The sequence below is a fragment of the Botrytis fragariae genome (genome assembly GCF_013461495.1).
Source record: "Botrytis fragariae strain BVB16 chromosome Unknown tig00000163, whole genome shotgun sequence".
In the NCBI taxonomy this organism is placed as follows: domain Eukaryota; kingdom Fungi; phylum Ascomycota; class Leotiomycetes; order Helotiales; family Sclerotiniaceae; genus Botrytis; species Botrytis fragariae.
In genome coordinates, this window is record NW_023500999.1 from 306,016 (window position 1) to 329,266 (window position 23,251).

At 42.1% G+C, this 23,251-nt stretch overlaps 8 protein-coding genes across 8 annotated transcripts; all 8 read right to left on the bottom strand.

Annotated features, from left to right (window-relative positions):
- Nucleotides 1-985: 985 nt before the first annotated feature.
- On the bottom strand, nt 986-2,866 carry Bfra_009705 (uncharacterized protein; the record flags this gene model as incomplete). The annotated part of the gene is made up of 3 exons (XM_037340045.1): nt 986-2,085; nt 2,369-2,584; nt 2,665-2,866. 3 exons carry the CDS (start codon nt 2,864-2,866, stop codon nt 986-988), a joined length of 1,518 nt encoding a protein of 505 aa, XP_037189268.1.
- A 917-nt stretch (nt 2,867-3,783) lies between these two features.
- On the bottom strand, nt 3,784-5,409 carry Bfra_009706 (uncharacterized protein; the record flags this gene model as incomplete). The annotated part of the gene is made up of 3 exons (XM_037340046.1): nt 3,784-4,874; nt 4,930-5,145; nt 5,211-5,409. 3 exons carry the CDS (start codon nt 5,407-5,409, stop codon nt 3,784-3,786), a joined length of 1,506 nt encoding a protein of 501 aa, XP_037189269.1.
- Nucleotides 5,410-6,211: 802 nt separating this feature from the next.
- Bfra_009707 (uncharacterized protein) lies at nt 6,212-7,896 on the bottom strand (the record flags this gene model as incomplete). The annotated part of the gene is made up of 3 exons (XM_037340047.1): nt 6,212-7,293; nt 7,361-7,600; nt 7,662-7,896. The coding sequence occupies 3 exons, from the start codon at nt 7,894-7,896 to the stop codon at nt 6,212-6,214; spliced, it is 1,557 nt and encodes a 518-aa protein (XP_037189270.1).
- A 1,138-nt stretch (nt 7,897-9,034) lies between these two features.
- Bfra_009708 (uncharacterized protein) lies at nt 9,035-10,663 on the bottom strand (the record flags this gene model as incomplete). Its single annotated transcript, XM_037340048.1, has 3 exons — nt 9,035-10,062; nt 10,162-10,371; nt 10,441-10,663. The coding sequence occupies 3 exons, from the start codon at nt 10,661-10,663 to the stop codon at nt 9,035-9,037; spliced, it is 1,461 nt and encodes a 486-aa protein (XP_037189271.1).
- Nucleotides 10,664-12,018: 1,355 nt separating this feature from the next.
- Nucleotides 12,019-12,858, bottom strand: Bfra_009709 (uncharacterized protein; the record flags this gene model as incomplete). The annotated part of the gene is made up of 1 exon (XM_037340049.1): nt 12,019-12,858. One exon carries the CDS (start codon nt 12,856-12,858, stop codon nt 12,019-12,021), a length of 840 nt encoding a protein of 279 aa, XP_037189272.1.
- Nucleotides 12,859-13,947: 1,089 nt separating this feature from the next.
- On the bottom strand, nt 13,948-15,530 carry Bfra_009710 (uncharacterized protein; the record flags this gene model as incomplete). The annotated part of the gene is made up of 3 exons (XM_037340050.1): nt 13,948-15,029; nt 15,084-15,287; nt 15,350-15,530. The coding sequence occupies 3 exons, from the start codon at nt 15,528-15,530 to the stop codon at nt 13,948-13,950; spliced, it is 1,467 nt and encodes a 488-aa protein (XP_037189273.1).
- Nucleotides 15,531-16,986: 1,456 nt separating this feature from the next.
- Bfra_009711 (uncharacterized protein) lies at nt 16,987-19,206 on the bottom strand (the record flags this gene model as incomplete). The annotated part of the gene is made up of 3 exons (XM_037340051.1): nt 16,987-17,084; nt 17,185-17,804; nt 17,924-19,206. The coding sequence occupies 3 exons, from the start codon at nt 19,204-19,206 to the stop codon at nt 16,987-16,989; spliced, it is 2,001 nt and encodes a 666-aa protein (XP_037189274.1).
- Nucleotides 19,207-20,417: 1,211 nt separating this feature from the next.
- Bfra_009712 (putative fe-containing alcohol protein) lies at nt 20,418-22,830 on the bottom strand (the record flags this gene model as incomplete). Its single annotated transcript, XM_037340052.1, has 4 exons — nt 20,418-20,845; nt 21,182-21,827; nt 22,020-22,424; nt 22,804-22,830. The coding sequence occupies 4 exons, from the start codon at nt 22,828-22,830 to the stop codon at nt 20,418-20,420; spliced, it is 1,506 nt and encodes a 501-aa protein (XP_037189275.1).
- Nucleotides 22,831-23,251: the final 421 nt, after the last annotated feature.

A 23,251-nucleotide genomic window follows, 5' to 3' on the forward strand; every position in this document is an offset into this window, starting at 1 on the left:
TGATGTATAGATTGATTTATTAATGTTATGAATTAACATATATCAAGGGCAGAATCAGTTGTTCATATGAAGGATGTCAGTAAAGGTTGGGAGTGTGGGGAGGAACTCAAAGATGCCGTCATGATCTGTTGGCGCTAGTACTCTAGCTCCAAATTTTGAGTCAGGTGCACGTGAGTGCGGACTGATTCTTCCATCTGTCCTTCTTGAATCGTGATTTCGAAGTTAAATGGTTCATGTTCATGATATTTTGCGACGAGACTGATGGAGTGAGATGAATTGGAGAGCTGCTTGAGTCCGCTTCACTCTTAGTGTTTAGAACATGTGACGATATAAGAATCCGGAGATATGTATGAGTTGTTGGAACATTAGAGTTGATGGCAATATTTCAATAAAGATAATCCGACGACTAAAAAAAACAGGATGGATGTGGGATCTGGTTAGGAAATGCACCCCAAGTACAGCTGTATTAGGTAGGAGACCAATCGTATGGTTGAGGGAAAGAGCAAGATCCAAAAGTTAAGGTATATCCTACTTTCCAGAATTCATGGGCCAGTGTCAAATCACTCATTATGTTTTCTATGAGGACCGGACTGAGTGGTTTCAATGCTCGATGTCGTATCAAGCTACGCACGATATCTGAATATTCGTCTGGTTTACCAATATCGGGGTTAGTAGATATCTGCGCCAACAATCCGAGGCGTTGACTGCTTGAAAATGCGGAAATGAAGGAGTGAACATCTGTTTGAGAAAACTTCACGTCAAAGAGCACGAGTCATTATTATTACGTGTGATTCCTCTCCATTCTAGCTGCGATTGCATATTCTTGCCTGTCGCTTACTAAATCTTCACAGATCCCCGAAAGCAGAAGTACTTTCCTCAGAACTCCATCCTTCATCCTCCATTCAGTTCCTTTCCTGTCACATATATGAAATACCCTTCATCCCACAATTTAAAGAATCCTGCAGATTTCCTCATTGCTACTGTTTCATTTTCCTCCTTTCTCATTACCTGATTTGCTAGCTCTATCCCTAAACCACACGATCGCCGGTTCTGCGATATCAAGCTTCTCTCTTTTCATGAGTTTTCTGGGCTCAGGGTTATCGACTGAAGGCTCTGCTGCAGAGGCGGCGTCCTCGACCTCAAATACTTCATAGACTTCCAGTATTTTTACTGTCTTGAGTTTTCGGAGGTCTCCTTCGAGCACGGAGGTTATGTACTTTTGATGAACACTCATGCCAGAGTCCAAAAACCCCAACTCAAGTAGTAACGGCCAGTCTAGATGGGGGTCTTTTTGCACTTCAATCACAAGTCTCTCCAAACCGGTACAGAGCATATTGATGATTGGAATATACAAACGAAGGGTATCAACCAAATCCTTGGGGCATTTAAATTTCGGAAAATGCACCAAGTCGTTACCGTGACACTTGTGTAAGACCACTGTTCCACTAAACTGTAAGGTCTTTAGCATCTTAGCCTTTTCTTTCCCAATCGTTTGAAGGAAACGGAAAAAGTGGTCGTGGTAGCTGTAAGCAAACCGACAGTCCTCGAGCACTGGGGTCCCAGAGCTTTCGATCAAGCGAACGGCATCATTGACGGCAAGATAATCGGGCTCGAAGCTACCAAATGGCCATGTATCGTGGAATTGTGTTAGCAGTAGTGGCGTTTCACTTAACGGATGCTGTATGAAGTCTAAATCGTTTCCAATCCGTTCGCGTGCATTCTCACAATTGATCCAAGAAATTGGACTACCGGTTGCACTCCAATCCACGGTTGCAAAATGGAAAACGTTTTCCTTATACAACAACTTGGTTGCATTGTCTCTGAACCTTTTGCACACTCGTAATAGTGTTGCGTCTATCCTGGGGCGATATACCTTTCGAAGCTCAAAGTACGTTCCTTCTTGATCTTTGCAAGGGTGTGTGATGACAGTGTTAAAGCTGAGTTCTGATTTGAGACTCTGTTCACCATCCAGGGAATAGGTCTTATGAGACTTAAAAACCTGTGCCCAATCTGATGTTGTGACGTCCGGAGTGATTGCATGATCCTTGATTGTCAAAACCCAGCCAGAGATCGCATCAATGATTTCTGTCAAACACAATTAGCGGTGAATAATGGAATGGCAATCAACAAATAATGTATGAATTCATGATACCATGAGACATTTTGGCGTGGTTATGCTCATGAAATCTTCTTTTGGACTCTGTAAAGTCTTGTAGAATCGATTTCCCCATTTCCGTAACAAATAGAACAACAAACCTATGTTTTTTTCTTTTGGAAAGAAAGAAAAGAACATGTGGAACAATTATGACATTTGGGGATTGAAGAGGAGCTCGTCTTCCATGCATCCATTGTAAAATGAACAACTTACCTTGAGGAAACTTCAACAAGTGCCGCTGATGATCCTGAGGCAATGCCCATTCGCTTTCACCCTGATGTGCGATCAACTTCTGGAGTCCTCTCTTCTTTGGTTGATCAATCATGGCCAATGTCGGAGTATTTTTAGCAACATGATATGTTCTCTTTCGGGGGCTATGGCTTGTCTTTCTTTCGTATCTAGGAATCGTAGCTGTAAAGTATTGAATATCTGCGATTGACCAAATAAGTATATTGCACCCTCGAACAGTCCCAGGTATCTTGTGAACTTGGATTGGAAAGTCAACGTACCAGCGCCGCAGACATAACGAAAATTATCCTTCCAAAAGTAACGACCTTCAATCCAATGCTTCTTTGCATACTTTTCGAGGGCTCTTGATGGGAGCCTTTCCTCGGGAAACTCTTTGCGCGCGGCATCAAGATCGTCTTGAGTCATAGGCGGAAGATTGTTGATATGTTCGCGCGGAACGCGGGGAGGAAATCGTGGTGGCATCTTTATTTTGATAATGCGCAATTTTAAGAGAGAATGGAGAAATTATCGAAGACGAATGAAAGAAGAGAGAAGAAATCACTATCAATTTATCATCTCAATTATTCAAGGCTTCTTGTTTGCGTGATTGATGTTAAGTTTGATCTTGCAGGAAACTAAACTTAAGTTTGTATATTCAAGATTTGAAGCATGAGACTGAGAATAAGACACATGCCAGACACTAGTTCCCATTCTGACCAGACCTTTCATATTCACTTTCTTTCTACTTCACTCAATTCATGCATCTCATCCAGTGAACGCAGATATTGCTAATAATACAAATTTAACACATCGGCCAAGTTTGGACATTGATAATGAGGGAAATGATCCTTGGTCAGTTCCAACACTATCCCACGGCCTAACTGTCCACTTATTGCTTTTAAGCGGACATCTTACCAAATCTCGATAATGCAGCAATCTCGATGCGTTACTGACACAGAATGGGTATAAGGCTATGCAATAGAGTAAAGAAAAACAATGAGAAGGAGAAAACAGCACTCGGACAACATCGGGAAAGCAAGAGAGATCAAGTTCAAAGAAACGACAAGAAGTGCCTGATTTGCATCTTGTCAAGATTTCTTACTTGTGGAATATCAGTTAGGGCTCATGAATAGTATGAATCAATGGTTCTACAGTTGAGAAAACAGCCAGCTGGCACTAGATTATCATTTCAAGGGTGGATTTGTTATGTTTGTCACTAGTTTCTAAATATAAGCACCTGGAACCTGAGTGTAACATATTGCTTCAATGATTAAGAGACATGTTCGCTATAGACTCAGTATCTTGACTTCTTAGATACAGTTCCTAACATCTGTGAATGCCTGATCATCGGTAGTCTTATCCCTTCAAAGGCGTGCTACATTAGTCCTGAGTCCGAAACATCAGACAAAAGTTTCGACATAGCTAGTGGCATCATCATCGCCAACAGTCAAATCCTGCATCCTGCTCTGCAGCTTTGCCTTTGCAAGCGCCTCAAGTCCCCGCTGGCGAGTTCTCTCAGAAAACCATGCCTCTGTTTCTTTTGCGCACTCTACTTCCAGCCGGTCATCCTCGTAGACCTGTAGATCTTGGACCGTGTCAAACTCCCTGATTTGATTTTCTAGCAAAGCTTGCAGGCGTGCATAACACTCGCGTTCTCTTTCGTCAAAGTCATAGACTGTGCGACTTCCCCACAGGTTATCGCTTGTTTCGTAGTCTTTAGTCATGACAATCACTAACTTTTGCAAGTTCGTGCAAAATCTCTTTATGAGAGTAATATATAAGAGAAGACTCTCGATCAAGTCATCTTTGCACCACTTGACAAGTTTTGTACAGCTGGAGTCCTGAGAGCAATAGTGTGACTTGACAGGTCCAATAAAATGTAGAGTCTTGATCATGGCGGCTTTGCTGGGTCCAATCACACAAAGAAATCGTACAAAGAGATCGTGATACATGTCAAAGTCGAGATCTAGCACCGGTGTTCTGTTTTCGATGATATTGATAGCATCACCGGCCATTCGTCGTCGTAATTCTGTGGCTTGTGGCTCATCTCTTCCTTGACAAAAGGACCTATTCGACAAAGAGTTTGGATACAATATGCCATCAAAAAGGCTAGCTGAGGCACCCAATTTGCCGGTCTTCGTCGTCTTGAACTCGAACTCATTTCCTGCATATAACAGCTTCGTTCCCTGATCGCAGATGCTCTTACAAACTCGTAGAATTGTTGCATCGATGAGATGGCGGCAAACCCTGCGAAGAACAAAGTATTTCCCCTGGGCGTCATATCGCTGCTGGTGGATCACTGTGCTTATAACGAGAGATTCGACTTGAGGCGTATTGGGTAGAGCCGCATCATAAGCCCTTCTTCCCAACTTGTAAGTTTGGTGCAGTTTGGAATCTTCATACTTGTGCACCTTGTTTGAGGTGGAGACATCAGGCAAAATAGTATACTCCTGAGTACTCAATGTGAACCCAAAAATTGCGTCCAGAATTTCTGCGTCCAAATGATTAGTATTCAGTTTATAATCGGCATGGGAGGATTAAAGTACCTTGTGGGAAATTCAAAAGATGACGGGGATGATCACGAGGCAAACCCCATTGCTTTTCGCTCTTGTGCGCGAGTAGCTTTGAAAGCCTCTGTGGCTTTGGTATGTCAATTTGTGACAGTGTTGGGGGACCACCCAATGGAACTAAGTACTTCTTATAGTCGAAAGGACAACGAACTTCTTTGGTTCTGGGCACCCAGATTTGATTGTAGATGATATCTGAAATGATAAGAGTGAGCAAGAAAACTTAAAAATGTGAGATTGCTTGTGTGATTTTAACATACCATCACCGCAAGTATAGCGGCAGTTGTCTTTCCAGAACCACCTATTGCTACTCGAACCCTCCCAATTAGCGCGGGCAAACTTTTCTAGAGCCCTGGATGCCAGCTTCTCTTCTGGAAATCGGCGGCGTGCCTTCACTAGATCCTCTGGTGTATAAGGTCCAAATGGAATAGTGCGGCCATAAAGCTTTGGTGCCGGCATTTCGATTTAATTACGGGGAGGATTTTTGGATGTTGAAGTTGATGTTGGTGTTGAAGTTGATGTTCAAGTTGATGTTGAAAGAAACTTTGTAGGAATGGATCTTGGAGGGAAGGGAGCTTAAAAAGCCATGGGAAATAGCTCTACTCGCGTGTTTCGACGCTAGTCTATACAGCAGACGTTAAGCGACGCATTAGCGCATCAATATTCAAATGAAACATCCGAGCGTACACACTCGAGATGCCGTATGGCATAATCCAATGAGAATTTATATGAATATTTCTATTCACTTTGCTCAATTCTTGCTTCCGCATCAATGACTCGCAATAACGGCGACTACATGATTCTATGCCCTCTATCGTTCAAAATTTTCCATCTGATCCAAGTGAGATTTCATGAACGCTACATTCTTGAATGATGGGAATTGACTGTTAGGGTGGTGTATGCAGGGTATTTATGCATTCTGGGAAAGTTATTCATTGGCAAATAGAAACACAATTCAAGCAAACTTTCCAAAGTCACCTGTTGTCAAACGTCGGATTGGTCGTTAGCTGTCAGTGAAATCATTGGTTAGGTAAATTCTACAAGATTATTGAATCACGATTGTAAAAGTCAAAAAATATCAGATGATTCATGATATTTATTAGTTGAGTCCATTCATTACTAGTTAAAAACAACCGAGTTCCACAGGTCAAAAGACAGAACCGAACTCCTGGCACCCTACTCCAATGAAACCAAATCATGCATGACTTGAGTCTCTCAATCCTTCATCCATATAGTGTCTGTTGAGCACTCTCGAATGATCTTAAGCATTTGATGCCCAACCTCTTGCCCTATCCTCAAACCACTTACATGTTTCTACGGCTAGAGGAAACTTCATTGGTTCATAAAGATGGTTCTCCTCAGTTGGTTTCGCTTCATTTCGGGTGCAAAGAACCAAAGTTTTGACTGTCTCTAACTTTCTAATATGATTTTTTAGGAACGGAGTAAGATTTTCCTGGAAGCTAGACCTTCTCAACCATTCTTTATTGTAGTAGCGACGATGAACATCCGGAGCGATGTTCAAGACAAGCTTTTCTAAGTGCGGACAAAGCTCACGGATAAATTGTAGATAGATAAGGAAGTTCAGCATAAAGCCCTCGCCACAGGTCTTATGATGATCATTTGCTGGATTGCAGCGATGAGTTTTCATGGTGCCAGAAAACTGGAGAGTTTTGATAAGCTTCGCATTTTCAGGGCCAATATTGTAAAGGAATCGAACGAAAGGATCTTGGTAAGCCCAACCTGCGAGATCTTTGTCGCCAACAGATTGTTTTACTTGAGACACTACGTCTTTGACTTCGGCTAACCATTCTTTGTACGGCTGCAATACTCCAACACTCTCTATGTGTCTATCTGGTTTGAGGATGGTTGAGGTTGATCGAGGTCCATCTTGATCGTACATCATGTATTTTCTCGGATTCCTATAAGTTGGAATGTCAAACGTAAAATTATTGTGTCTGTACAACATCTCCGTGCCATAACCGTGGAAAGCTTTGCATGCTCTGAGACAGCTTGCATCAATCATTGGACGTAAAAGATTTTGCAACTGAATGTAAGGCCCGACTTCATCGCTCAATTCAGATTTCTTGATGGATTGCGGTCCACTCTCGAAAAAAGTATCTCCAAACATTCCAATGGATGGATGATATTTTTCAGCAAAGGCATACACACGGTATCCATTACGTGGAAGATCTTGGCGAACAGGTCCAGGGTAAGGAGGGCGAGCGATTTGGTAATGGGCTTCTTGGTAGTCGCTGTTTTTGTTACTAGTCATCGCTCTGGGGGCTATAGAGCCCATGTCCTCCCCGACAATGAGATTGTAACCAATAATCTTGTCCAGAATCTCTATAGTTGAACAAAACTTAGCCATTATACACAAGGGATCATAAAAGTTTAATCATGGCAGATTTACCCTGCGGAAAGTTGAGCAAGTGTCTAGGGTGAGATCTCGGTAGATTCCAACCTCCCTCACTTGGATGAATCCCAATTGCTTCACGAGCTGCAAGTGTCTCCTTAGTTACGCGGTCCACACCCTTTAGCGGAACCGGACTTTCCCAATAATCGACATAAATCTGAGTCTCAGTCGTTGATCTCCAACGCGAAAGATTTTTCCACAGTCGAGGTTGGGCTTTATAACGGTAATATTCAATATCTACAATGATTATTAAGTTAGAGTGTATTGAATGATTGAAGTTGTTCAGTGATTTACATACCTCTGCAAATGATATGACGTATTCCATCTTTCACAAACCATTGTTTATGGATCCAGCGAGCAAGGACTCGTTTCTGAAGGGCCTCCTCTGGAGCAAGATCTGGGTACTCGGTGGATGCACGGAGCTGCTCTTTCTGAGAATTGTGTTTCTCGATATAAACTTTTCTCTCTTTTGCAGAAATCTTTGGTCTGTACGGAAGGATGAAATGGCTAGATAATGAATCTAATAAGTTCATCTGAAATTATGTATGTAGGACAAAGTTCTTGATGGATGAAGTTTTGATGAAGGAAGTCCCTGATCAAAGAAGTTCCTGATGAAAGATTGAAAGGAGAGCGAGAGAGCTTTTTTGAAGAGGGAAGTTATTTTCCTTATAACCACTTGCCAAAGACTCACTGGCCATACCAACAACCGTAGCAAAAGAGTGCAGCCAATATCACCGTCACAACTAACCCCTTATCATAGATCTATTTCATAAAATTGAACGAGATGCTAACGATGTATCAGCAATAGTGACTTGTACGGTCAAATATTGACTCTGAACTGAAATTTCGTTCTGTATATACATGCCGTACTAGAAACTACATCGTGATTCACGCCGTACCATATTTTGTGATTAATCATTCTACTTTGAGGGTGAATCATCTAATAGCACTAGCAATCGGTACAACTAGCCGACCAAGTCTTAACATGCACTTATGTTGCCCTTATTAATGTTATAAATATTGGTAAGATTTTTGATATCTTATTGTCTTTCGCTCGCTTTGCCGACCGCGATGAACAGTGGCGATTTAGAAGCTGTCAATTAATCATAGGTACAGTAATTTATAATAATATTTGCGTGATTCAAATCATCAATTGCATAATATCTTGCACTCCGGATCAACCTTGGATATTTTCACAATTGATAAGAATTTGACTGTAAATGTATCGTAATCTTGTGATACGGAGCCGTTTCTTAGGGGAAAATTTAAACCCCCCTAAAGAGAAACCTCACGCTCGCTTAAAAAATACTAGCCTAGATTTTGGATCCTACACCATCAATACATCCTGTATCATTCAGATGATAAGGCTCTATCTGATTTGACAAATAAGGGCACTTATAGGTTGCTTGTTAGTGTTCTAAATTAGAAAAACAGTTCTAAAAGTCGTGAATGCTTAGAAAGCTGTGATCTATCATGTGCAATTTGATGATGTCTGAACATAACGTTCGTCACTGTTCTGTGAGTCACTTGGCCCATATCGCAAATAATATTGTTGCATCTCTTGTTAAGTATTATCATAAGAATATTTACAGAACTAGATGGGTAGAATGAAATCCTAACAATGCGCCCAGAAAGCATCTGCTTCTGATGTAAATTCTACCTCATAAACCCCTAAAACCTAAATTCTGCCAGTCTCCGATCCTCAGCTGCTCTTCCCGCTGTTCTTTCCATAAACCATTGCATTGTCTCTGTTGAAAGGGAAAATTTCATGGGAACGTACTTCTCAGGCTCACTCCCGTCAACAGTACGTAATATTAAAGTCTTGACAGTCTTGAGCTCCCTGATGTGATTTCCCAAAAGCGGAAATAGGTCCGCTTCTAAATTTCCATCTTCACCATTTTCTGGATGAATGTTCAAGGTGATTTGCCGTGCATCTGGACAAAATTGGTTGATAAATTTAACGTAAATTCGTAAGTTAAGTCGCATGTCATCCAAGGGTGAGATGGCAATATGATCTCCAGGTAAAGGGTTTGCATACTTCCTGGCTATCCCAGTAAATTGAAGCGTTTTCAAAAGGGCTGCATTTTCCAAACCTATAGTATGAAGGAATCGAAGAAATGGGTCGTAGTACAGCCAACTCATTCGGTCTACCGTGGAAGGATCCTGGATTTGGGAAATGTTTTTACCAATTTCATCATTCCAATCACTGAGAGGGAGAAGACTTGGATTTGGCTTCCCAAATTTCGCATACAGGTATCGTTTTCGGGGGTTATTTTCATCTACCATGTAAGCGCTTTCAACTCCTGAACGTAGAATATTGGATAAATATGTGGTGAAAGTAAAACTGTTGTCTCGATAAAGTAGCGCTGAACAAAGATTGTAAAAGTCTTTACAGACACGTAAACAACTTGCGTCGATGAAGCGATCGTCAGCTAGATGAATCATTTTCAACACTGTCTGACTGCCTATTTTGGGCTTGCAAACACTGTGAGCTTCTCTTCGGAATTGAGTCGAGTACTGCGAGTAAGACCAGGGATCAGATTGGCATATGGGACCAATATATTCGGAACAATGAACACTGTAGTCTGTTTCTCGATAGAGGATCGGGCTGTCGAGGTTACAAGTAATCGTATCTGGGACCAATGAATCTTGTTTCTCTTCTACAACGAGAATAAAACTAAGGATTCTGTTGATAATTTCTATACGCAACACATTGATCAGCCATGAACGGTGTTAAATTAAAAGCACCGTTCGGACGTACATCATCGACTACATGGATTTTAAGTGCTTACACGTACCTTTTGGAAATTTCAGGATATGGTGAGGGTGCGATGTAGGATGATTCCAAGAATCTCCAAGGTCTAGACCAAGTAACTTGCGAGAACGCAGAATGAAGTTAGAAGTTCTATCGACTTCATTGAGCCGAGGGGCCCTGCGATACTCCGAGTTGAACAATAAAGTGACTAACTCGCCACGACGCTGTCGTTTATTGTGGTAGAGTTTTATATCTACATGGTAGTTATTAGCACAGATAATTGCATGAATCATACACTAACACGAGACAGAAAATTATATACCAGGGCCAAAAACAAACCGTCTACCATTCTTTTGGAACTCTATACCTTTGATTGAGTTTTCGATAACGTACTTCGTAAAAGCATTCTCGAAACTTTCATCCGGGTATTCTTTTCGAGCTGCTCTCTTGATCTCGTTGATATTTGTCAAGTTTATTGGAATTTGTACATCAGCCTCAGACCCAGAATATAGTGTGCCTCTGATACCGAAAAGAAGTGAATTCATACTCGATCTTGAGAGGGGTTATATTTTGGTCGTCGATGATGTATGAAAAAGTAGAACTGCTTTTCTTATTTCAAAAGACATTCAATCTTATATCTCTAAGATATGCTCGCCTGTTTTTCAATGCCGTACTCAGCAGCACATCTATTGCTTTTTCTGGAGGATTCACATGAAGTTATCCAGTTTCTTCCAATGGAACTGCTTGATACCTCATAGTATTCAGTACGACACAATCACGAACGTATCAGTTACGTCTAGTTGTTGCGATACGAGTGAATATATGCACGTGAGCACGCTAGTTCCACTAGCGTACGCATTGCATATAGTCCTCGTAGCTCTGGAACCTAGAATAGATTAGACACAATATCAATCAAAGCATTATACCTATTATGAAGACGTCATAACCCCCCTTCCCCCAGGTGATACCAACAGATTGTATCCCCAATTCAACAAAAACATTACAGAAGGGATAATATTCGCAGTATGCAGTTCATGATCCCTTATTCACCAATAAATTTTCTTTAGTAATTATCAATCTTAGAAAATGACATACAGATTCCGAAGAATGCAAACTGTACTGGAACACATCAAAGAGGGTTTTCAAATGATTAAAACTAGTCTACAGGGTCACTATCATAACTATGGGGGACAATAAGTTCATCAGAACAGCTTTGTTATTCAGTCTTTAATCAAAAGACAAGGTGATTCATCTACGTATTCATTAACATGTGTCTTTTAAGACGGAACAGACTAAAAGAGGGAACTTTGGATGGAAGAACGCTTCACAATGGTTTTAGTTAAGCTCACAAGTCTACAATGAGTTATGTGCTCTACGAGAAGTCACATTCATCAAACATTTCTTCGTTGTAAAGCCAAAAGATTTTTCGTCTCGATTATTCAAGGTCTGTTCTGATTCACCAATTTTGTGTTTGACGACTGCTCAGTCCAAATGACTGTTCCTTGATCTCTGAATTAATCTCAACAGAAACCACAATAGTTCTCTGTACATGAAGTGCCACAATTGCTTACACTGGTTGTTGAGCAGATGCTACTTGTGACGGTTCTCTCTCACCTTGGAAGTAACGGGCTGGCTTACTTTAGACAGAATCTTTGAATCCTTCAACATATGTTCTCTCTAGTTTTAATCTCCATTCCGTCGGTCAAATCTCTTCGCATTGGCGTACTTTGCTCAGGATAAATGATAGTGAAAGATTTCTGTGGTAGAGACTTCCACGCAAAAGGATACCAAAGGCGTTGTGGAGTACCATAAGCTTCCAGTATTTCCCAAGGTTTTCCGAGATTTTCTATATCCACGTTTTGTAAACTTTGAACTTGATGTTAATTTGGTATAGAAAACTTCAATCCTTTTCCTTTCTTCGAGGCCGTCCAGATAACAGACTTAGCCGCCGTGATTCAACCCCTGGAGTGTGATTTCCCATGTACTTCGCCGGAGTATGTATAGCTGTTCCAGCCAGAATCTTGGTATTGTAAGTTTTGACGTTTGTACGTGCTCGTCCACTTCGTCTCTCAATGATTTCAGGCTCCCTGCTCGGTGACTCAGATTCTGATCTAGCAGGCGAACTGACTGGATCTTCCATAGCTATCTGAGGCTGTTTCGGTGACGATTTTTGTTGCCGGACCGTGTCTTCTGGAGCATCACTATCGCTCTGATACTCGTTTCTGAATACAGCTATCTTAGCTAAAGCCCTGTCATTATATGTTGTGACCTTTTTGCGTGCTCTCTGACTTCGTCTATCTGTACTCTCAGGCGTCTCGTTCGTTGAATCAGACTCAGGTATACTCATTGCCTTTCGCTTTCTGATAGTTGCCCTCTGTTTTACCTCTTTCTTCTCCGCTCCCTCAACTTCCTTCGGAAGAAGCTTGAACATCTTGTTCTCGATTCTTTGCGAGACTGCACTATCTCCCCAACCGATATCATTAGCAAATAGCCACTGCTCATCACTAGGTCTCCAATCCAAGTCAGACTCTTTGACTGATGGCTCAATCCAAATCCCATGATTGAAACGCTCTGTCGCGTTGGATATTGCAGCCTTTGTGCCTGGAATAGCTCTCTTGGAAGCTATTCCATTCGTTTGATTGGATTCTTCATCGCTTGAAGAAGTGGCTTGGCTCTGTCCTGTGCGGGCTGAAATCTCATCCATCTCTTGCGGCTTTGAAGGGTCGATAAGTCGCACCATCGTGCTGTAACTTGGATTCGATAGATGTTTCAGAAAAGCTTAAGTTTCTGCAATGGAAATGGTTTAAGGTTCACTGTGAATTTATTAGATATATGGATTAAATCTGCATCCCATGTGGATTACTCATAGTTGTGGTGACAAAACTTACCAAGAATCAAAGTAAATAGAGATTGATAACAGAAAGTTATCATGTGTAGCGATTGATTCTGTATCCATTTCCTTCTGGCTTCACCTCATAAAATACACGATTCAACGCGATAGTTTAATATGGTAACCTGGCTGTAGCTTTCGAGTCTCAATTTGTGGAGATTGCTTAGCAAATAATTTGGCAATGGCGTTGTCCGAAGAAATGTTTATCAAAACTAAGGATAACACGAGATGGCAGTGGCTTTGACCTTGAAAAAGCAGCTACTTTCTGTTGTCAAAAAAACCTTCAAGTCCCGGGAACCTTCCACTTCAGTTCAAACTACATGTGACACTCATTAGCGAGATAAATGAGCCTTGGCAGTTTATTTGTGCTTCTTGCTCAGGATTGGATATCTGATTATATTTATGGAATTCTTCATCCTGTTGTTATATCAAGAACTATTGGTCACCAATACTATACTTGAAATTGTTTTTTCCTTATTCACATTTGTTTATTTAGTCATAGGGGACAAACCTAAATGAAATTATTCAAGACATTTTGATACCTGAGGATGAGACATATGTGTAACAGAATAGAGAAGAACATGCCATAACAGACAGTTCCTGAGATTGTGACCACAAAGTCAAATATTGTTCATTTTCCTATCACAGAGTTACGCTCTTAAACATTGTACTGAAGACTCATTCTCTTAAAAAGGCTATTACTACCCACGACAATATAGAATTGAATTCTAATCAACTTTGTATCCCATATAGTTAGGAACAGAATCTTCCGAAGTCCACTGATCTGCCATTGAACCCACTCCCTTGCTTTCCACAAGAATTTTACACAAAGAATACTTATTAAAGTCCTAAAATATCAACTAGAGATTTGAGTGACATGATTTTATTAGACCAGGACATCCATGCTGCTGAAATTCTACCAAGGGAAATCTAAGGCATTCACGACTCTTCTCCTCTTGGGGGTGGTGTCTCCAAAGTCATAAGAATCTTCTGCCTCTCATTCTCCTCATGTTCCCACTTATCGGCTCTCTCTTTGAACCACCTGGTAACGTTCCTTTCCAGCGCTACTACTCTCCTACGATGAAGTTCAGGGAAAGTGTGAACTATCTTGATCGGTCCAGGCTCAACGATATTGTAGGTTGGTTTAGCTTCCTTCAACTGATAGATATCAAGACGACGAACCGTTTTCAGTGTTCTCAACAGCTCATTGAGAGCTTTAAATCTGACAATGGCCCTTGATTGTGTGTGAACAATTGGAAAATACATCTTATCCTCTCCAATGCCAATCTCCATTGTTTGGAGACTGGTACAGAACTTGTTGATTAACGGGATGTATAAGTGAAGGCTCTCATACAAATCTTCCTCGCAATTCAGTACACGTTTAAGACTCTTACACCTATGTGTAACAATCCTTCCGTGAAAATGTAACTTTTTAATCATAGCAGCTTTGGCGGGACCAATGACGTGTAAAAATCGGATGAAGTGATCGTGGTAGAGATAGTCTTCAAGATCATACGTTGATACCTGCGTTTCGATTGCATGAATTGCCATCAGAAAGTACCCATCGGGATTATAACTCCATAGTCTTCGAGTGTAGTGCTTCAGTGTCACATTGTCCTTGTATACTTTTCCAAAAGCCAGATATCCTGGACATCCAGTACTGTTAATCTGCGTCATGGAGAACTGAAATACGTTCTTCTCATACAACATCCTTGTCCCTTGAACTGAAATGGTCTTACAAACTCGAAGTATTGTCGCATCTATCACTGGCCGATAAACTCTGTGAATCATGAAGTATGCGCCCTTTGAATCATGATATTTCTTGGTGATGATAGTGCTCAATGGAACCGGGTGGTCCGGGTCTTCGCTGTTGTAGAAATCTGGTGGCTCATATCTCTTGCCGTCTAATGTGTACGAATGTGAAATTTTATATGAACTTCTTTTATTGCTTAAAGTGACATCAGGTGTAACAGTATGATCTTTGATGACCAACGTGAAGTCCAGGATGAGATCGAGAATTTCTGTAAGAGAAAAGATTAGTATTCAAAGTTTCTATGTTTTGAATGATAACATACCTTGCGGGAAGTTTAGTAGGTGATGGAGATGGTTTCGAGGCAGATGCCATTGTCTTTCACTCATGTGTGTGACGAAACCTGAGTTTGGTTTTGGTCTATCAACGTAAGATAGAGATGTGGTTTCCATGGTTGAGACATAATAGCAATCATGATTATTCCATTCTTCCTTGTACTCAAGGACCTTTGTGTCGTAGTAGCCAATGTCTAAAGCGATTTCAGTAAGTATGGCCATCAAAATTAACCCTAGACAAGATTGTAAAACATACCTGGGCCATAAACATATCTCTCGCCATTTTGCCAGAAAAATTCATAAATATGAAATATATCTAATCCCCTTTGCATTACTTGTTCATTAGCTCTTGATGCCAGTTCGTTCTCGACATCTTGTTCGGTGACAGGCTTAGTCCTGAAGAGGAGCTCAAGATGAGTCGGAGGTCTCCTTAACATTTTTCTTCTTCAAATATACAGAGTGTCGATATGTAGTAGCAAAGAACGATTAGATATCGATTTGATTTCCTCGTGAATATGTATTGGAGTTTGGAATATGCAACTGATTTGGATCTGAAATAAAGAAAATAGATGTAGAAATAGAAGAATGATTGTGAAGTTACCGATGAAGTAATACACGAGAGAGAGAGAGAGAGAGAGAGAGAAAAGCTTTATATATAACTAGCTTCCGAGATTTGACAGTAGTACAGCCTTCTACTGGTAGCATAGATCATACAGTACCTGCAACTGAGTATTCCAAGAACCTTGTCTAGCGAATAGCAAGAAAGTCGAATATACTGACAAATCCTAGACTTATGAATCCCTACCACTATTCACTCACCTCGACTATTATGTCCACACGCAATTTCCAAAACTACAGTAACCCTTCAGATGAACCATGGCAACCTGCTAAGAATGAAAATAGAGGAACAAACAAAAAGGAGGACCAAATGCCAATATCAAAGGATACCATATTGAACATTCATTATAATCTATCCATCAATAGGTAATATCTACCTAACACCACCTCTCTATACAACCCTCCATCTCTCCGTCAACTATAACAAAACAAGAAAAATGGAAAATGAAGGGATTTCTAGTCTCAATATATACACAAAGATATAGAAACAAACTTTCAGCGAAGTCAAACATGCTTCTCTTGGTGCTATGCATCTTTCGATCATGCACTCTTGCACTCTTGTACTCATACGATCATTTCATTTCTGGCTTTCTGTCTTGTATACAAGCCAAGTGAGTTCGTTTCCGAGCTAGTTATACAATATCGAATGACTTTAATGTAGGCATTGATATCTAGGTATTCATATATTCATAGATTTCCAGATCTATATTCATGAACTGCATTCTGACAAGATGGTTCTTTATCTACAACTACAACTACATTCACATCCACATCCACAAATATATCCACATCTGCACTTACACTCACACTCACAATAAATCACCAGATCACCATACCCACCAAACCAATTCTAATAAAAGCAAGCAACTCTCGATTTCAAATCTCTCAAGTGATTATCTTTCTACCCAGTAAGTAAGTGAAGTGGGGTGCGTCACTAGTCAAGCACCCACCCCAGACTTCCTCACAAATTTCGACTGTCTAGCTATTCTTTATCATTAATTTTTGTACCCATATCCATCCATGCATTCATTCATTAAATACTCCATTCGTCCATTTCCTCGATATCATATCATATCATAGCACTCATTAGACACCTTTAGCTGTAACTGTCCAATCCTCTCCGCAACAAGCAACCCCTAGAAAAAAATGAAAACTATCTATCCATCCAGCCACAGATCTCATACCATGCAACCTTGATTAAGACCATCCTCCCATTGTACTATAAAACCACCCTGTATTCGTAACGCACTACCACTATACAGTCGATACAAAAACCTAAGCATCACCCTCATCATCCGCAGTTCTGAATTCTTCTTCCCATTCGAATTTTGGCAGGACCATTGATTGGCGATGGCTTCTTCGTTGTTGAGTTTCTATCCATAACAAACAAACCATTAGTAACATTCCCTAAATCTAAATGCAAAAAAACATCTCCAAAAATGAGACAAAAGAAACTAAAGAGAAATAACATACCAGCCTCCGCAACTCTTTCCCGCGCAACAGCCATTGCTTCGTCCCCCACATACCCACCTACACCTCTATACTCCGATTGCATGGTGACCGGCCTCTCGATTCCCACATTTCTACCTTCACTTTCACGTGTATGATCCATACTCACACCCATTCTTTCCGCAGCACCACCAGCTCCAGCTCCAGCAAATACACTACCACCACCACCACCACTTGCACTCCTCAAAAATCCCTGCATCCCCAATCCCATCCCCCTAAAACTCACACTTGCTCTGCGCAAAAAACTTCCTCGTCTAGAACCCATTCCCATTCCCACTCCCTCACTACTATTTCCAGAATACCTATCTCTCGCGGTACCTCTCTGATTCATTCCCATTCCCGCATCCCCAATTACTCCATGCATATTTGGATCTTGGTTTGAGGTTCCGAAACCCATGACGCCGATTCCACCTAAGTTGGTGAAATTAAAGCCGTTGATTGGCGCGGTCCAGGAGCGACGGAAACCCCGACGTTTAGAACTTAGGGAAGTAGCGGCGATGTAGGTTGGGGAGACGGTGGGTGGGGTGCCGGTGGCGATGGTTGTGGGCTCGATGGGATGGGAAAGGAGGGGATTTTCGTGAAGGCTGGGGGTATATTAGTTCTCGGAGACTTGGAGGGATGGATGGTGAGTGTAAGAAAATAGCTTGGATAGCTTCAAGAACTGTAAAGAATCTTGAAAATCAAAAGGGATAAAAAAACTCACAGATCTCGCTTCTCTCTCTCCTTTCTCTCCTTCTCCAATCTTTCTTTTCTTTCCTCCTCGCTCTCACCGACCTCCTCTCTCTCTTCTCCTTCACCTTCATCTCTACCCTCTTCCTCATCTTCTCCTTGTCCTCGTCCTCGTCCCTCAAACCTGTCTTTCCAATCTACACATTCCTGCCTATTAACAATACACGCACCAGTTCCGATATCCTCAATAGGACGTCCATAAGGAACGACTTCTAAGCCTGTATTACCGACTACAATCGTCATTGGGACAGGTTTTCTCGGAATCGTAAAAGCGCGTTCTCTCCCTTGCATGTTTACTCCAGAAGTACCGAGTCCAGCAGCATTCAATCTTGGAGTATTGACACCCGAACCCGAGCCCGAGCCCGGAATCGCAACAGGACCATGATCAACACCTCGATAATTGTGAACTCGAGATCCCGAGGCTGTGACGGTGGGAGTCTGCATATTAATACTTCCATGACGCCCGCTTCGCTCATGCGCAGTGTCACCGATTTCTCCTGCACTCGCTCCACCACCAGAGGCAGAAACAAATCCAGAGCCAGGAATAGGACCAAACATACCCAATGCATCGACCGGACTAATCTCCTCACTTTGACTCTGACTTGTGCTTCCTCCTGCACTGCTCTCTCCCTCGCCATCATCTCCACCACCACCACCAACAACATCCCCAAACCTCCCCACCTCATCCACCGCCCTCAAATTCGGCGTCGGCGGCAAATTCTCACTCGGATTCGTGTATGTCGAGCTTGTAGTAACCAGCGGATTATAACTATTTGCACTCTTGGTTGTGCTTGTCTCCTTACTATTCGCACTTCCTTGGGTGTTTTTGCTGGAGGTTTTTGCGAGAGCCATGATTGAGGGTGGAGGAATATTGGTCGTGTTTGTACGAGTTGCATCAACCACCACAGCCGAACTTGAAGTTAAAGGTGTGTGTGGATTTTGGTTTTCCACACCGCTTGGAATACCAATGTGTTCATGATCACCCAGTTCCATAGCGAGGCCTAATCCAAGGCCAATAGGTTGACCTGCGGTTGCAGTAGCAGGAACAGGCGCTGGTCTTACAGCTGGGAATAAGCGTCTTGGTTGAACTTGTTGAACTTGCTGAGCTTGCTGAGATTGTTGATGACTTTGACGAACAGTCAAACCACGCTCGCGATGGCGTTTTGGACTATTAGAGAGATTGTTCGCAGCGCTTTCCCAGACATTTTCGGCTACGCCGGCGGCGGATTTGAAGAAGGAGGAGAGGTGGTGAGACATTTTGATTGTAGTGAGGTGAAAGGGGTGAAAGAGATTAAAATTTAAGATGAGAAGGTATTCCTTAAAAGTTGATTGATCGATAGTTCGAACTTGAAAGATGTTTGTTCAATGGTTGGAAGACGGTTAACTGATGCGACTTGATTCGACTTGACGCGATGCCAACTGAAGGGATTGATAGACGTTGTTCGAAGCTCACTCAAAGCCCCGTCGCAACTTTTCTCAACTCCTCTCCTTTCTCTAATTCTCCAATAAACACCCAATTCAACAATGGATCAACCAAATGATTATCAAATAAACCAGACTCCTTTCATCTGCGTCTTGGAATTATCCTCTCATCCAACCCTTAATCTTCCTGGCCACAGCCTCTCAATTTTCCAATTATCAAGGTTCTCTCAAATCTAACCAATTCTCTGAAATCCAACCCACAAATCCCTCAATTGATTGTAATTGCATAAAAACCTCAAAGTTCCTTTGATACAATAGACTCACTCAGGAAGTGAAAAATGGATCAGCCTATCTAAATCAAAGTAAGTGTTCGTGTGTGTAAAGAAGTAAAGAGTCGGATAAAGTCGAATTCCAAGTTGAGAGGATCAATTTCTATCTCAACCAACGTGTTATTCACTTGCAAGAATCAAATAAAAAGTTGAAACGTGAATCAAAAGTCGAAGAGCTAAAGAAACAAAAAAAGTTAGTTCTTCAATAATTTCTCAAATAAATAACAAAGTTCGAATTCAATATAACATTTCCATCTAGTCTTCCAAACAGATAATCTTTTCCAATCTTTCCTAGAGAAAAAACAAAGAAAAAAAGAAGCAGTGAATAAATATCAATCCATCTTTTAATTTTCCCCTCTTAATCCCTTCTCATCCTTACAAATACTCATGAATTCCCAAAAAATAAGAAAATCCCATTGTGCGACTCCGAAAGTGAATAAGAGGGTTATTCTAATTCTCAACCCCCTTTAGAGCAGTGAGAAGGTCGAGATTGAAGAGTCAGAATTCAAGAGACAGTCAAAGCTATTCTATCTCCGAGTTTTGTTGATCTTTCTTGGGAGTGAATAAGAGAATACTGTCAATGTACCTTTCGTACGGTCTTGAATAATCATAATCAGATTGAGACTTAGGTAGGTACATACAGACATACGCAAACAGATAAAAGATTCCAAAACAAACCATCAAACAATCAACAACCAATAACCTAACAAACCAAAATCAATTCCCCATAGCATCCTCAAAAAGCGTTCTCAACTGTTCCCTCTCCTCGCCCACCTCCTCGGCCAAATTTGGCGCCAACATCAGCACTCTCTTCTGCGGCAAGGTCCCCTCAATCAACCCGTCAATATGTTCCCTCTTGAATCCCAAATCTTTCAGTCCCCGCGGTTGATCCCCCAACTCCTCTAGGAACCTCTCCAACGCTTCTGCTAAAATCGCACCCGCGCTTTCCTTCTTTACATTTGAGATATCAACACCGAAACATTCTGCTGCTTGGAGATGTCGTTCCGGGTTCGATGCACCGGTGAAGCGGAAGACGGCGGGGGCGGAAACGGCAACGGATACGCCGTGGGGAATGATGGGAGTTTTGGTTACGTAGCCGGGATGCGTGTAGCCGGGATTTTGACCGGATATTGGGTAGGACATTCCTGTGTGTGTTAGTATATGGTTTGGAAGAAGAATATAATACAGCTAGTCGATGTTGTGTTGGTAATCGCTGATATAACTTAAGAGTCATATAGTTTGTTCAACAGTCCAGACTACAGTCCAGACTGCAGTCAAAGCCGAAATACGTCAAGCTTGAAGTCTCGAAAATGCTTCGATCATCTCATCAAGTCTATTCTCTCGAATGAACTCAATAATCGAAACAACTTCAACCTTCAAAGCTCTTCCCTTCGAGCCTGCAATCTGTGTCATTCCACACACTAAGCCAACCAACATCGCCTACCACCACCCAACCAAGAAAAAGAAACCAATCAACATACCATGACACAAATGAACCCCCGCATTACCAAATCCCACTCCCGCCAAAGTAGCAGCCAACAACATCTGACTCTGCGCCTCATAATCCTCGGGATCTTTCGTCGCCCTCGGCAAATACTTCGCCGTGCTCTTCAACGCCTGTAGAGAAAAAATATCACTAATAGGATTTGCACCCTGATACGCCGGTCTCATGATTGGGTTTTGAGGTCTGGGCGTCCTCTCATAATATGGGATTGCGGTCCAACTTTCCAAACTATGACAGAGAACGTCTAAACCTGAGCTAGCGTGTACAGCTGATGGCATGGTGCGTGTATTGAGAGGATCGCATATACCGAGGAGGGGTTTGAGGTTTCTGTGAGCGATACCCGTTTTCGCCTTGTGGGAGACGAGATCGAAGATAGCGGTACCGGTTGTTTCCGAGCCGGTTCCTGCAGTGGTGGGAACGGCTATGAGAGGTAAGAGAGTTTTATCTATGGGTCTACCTTTACCAAGTGGTGCATTTACAAAGTCCATGAAATCGGCATCTGGATAACAAGTATACAGATTCATGAGTTTGGCAGTGTCGATAACTGAGCCACCACCAACTGCTAGAAAAGCATCTGGTTGATAATTCTTGGAGAATTCGATTGCTTCTTTGATACTATTCATCTGTTAGAAGATTTATTCATTTCGAATACAGCAATTTGCAGGAATTGCATCACGTTTCTGAGATTGATACGTTTGCTCCACTTGAAGCAGTGCATTTTCTCTGACTCTTTGACCACACGAACGAAAGAGTGCAAAGATCATGACTGAAAAAAAGAACCCTCTCTCTCCCCAAAAACAAACAAACAAACAAACCCACCTCGTATCCTTCGGCTCGACCCTCGTCCCCTCAAAAACCTCAAACTCCACCCCCTCCCTCCCAAGACCCTCCCTAACCTGCTTCATCGCCTCCAACTCCCTTACCACCTTATCCGTCACCACAAGCACCCTCTTACTCCCCAAATTCTTAAAATCCATACCCACCTCCCTCGTCACCCCCGGTCCAAACCGTATCGACGAAGCCGCCATCTCAAACGCATATTCTTTTTCGCGGGTAGGATCCATAGGCGTGGCGTAGTTACGCTGGAGATTGCGTTTGGTCTGAGAGAGGAGAGAGGAGCTAGGGTGGTGGTGATGGTGCGAGGGATTGTTGTGGCAGGGACAGGAGGGGGGGTGCGTGTATTGGATTGTGCGGAGGAGGCTCATGGCTCGAGCGGCTTTCTGGAGAGGGGATGTTAGCTTTGCGTTTGTTTGTTTGTAGATGAAATGTAATGCAAATGAGAAATTCCCTCTTTTCCCCCTTCACCAGTTCATTCCCTTCGATAATCATGGGGCAAGCCCCCAGACCCCCAGACCTCGCTGCGCTCGAACTTTCTCATCTCTGATCTGCCCATCTGCCTATCTACCCATTTCCTCTATCTATCTACCGTATACCAGTATCTCCAATACAAACCCTCTCACCCCCTTATTCTCACCTTCTCATTCTCACCATCACCATCACCACTCTACCCGAAACCAGACCCAAACCAAATCACCTCAAACCCAAACCCAAACCCAAACTCAAACCCAAAAAAGGAGGAGAAAAACTAAAACCACTAACCGTAGGAGCAACCCGTATCGCCGACATCTTTGCAATTTCTGTCTATATGTCTGTCTCTTCCGTGTTAACTTATACCGTTTATTTTTATTCGTATCCTTTCTTACTCTCGTTTCCTTCCTCGTTCGTTTCGTGTCGTGTCGTTTCGTATCGTATCTCCTTTCCTCTCCTCCCTATTCCTATCCTTCTCTCGTCCCAAACTACGTTCTCAATCTCAATTCCTTCAATTCCCAATCCCTATTTCTCACTATCCCTCCTATCCAATGCAATGCAATGCAATCCAATCCCAACCCACAAAACTCACTCGTATCCTCAACACGTTCCGCTCGTCCCGTATAATAAACCGTCGTCACCCTCGCAAAAGCTATCCTTCCCTATCAATCAATCAAATCAATCAATCACTCAATCAATCAATCTAATCGATGCCTCAAGAAATGCTAAGCTCAATCTA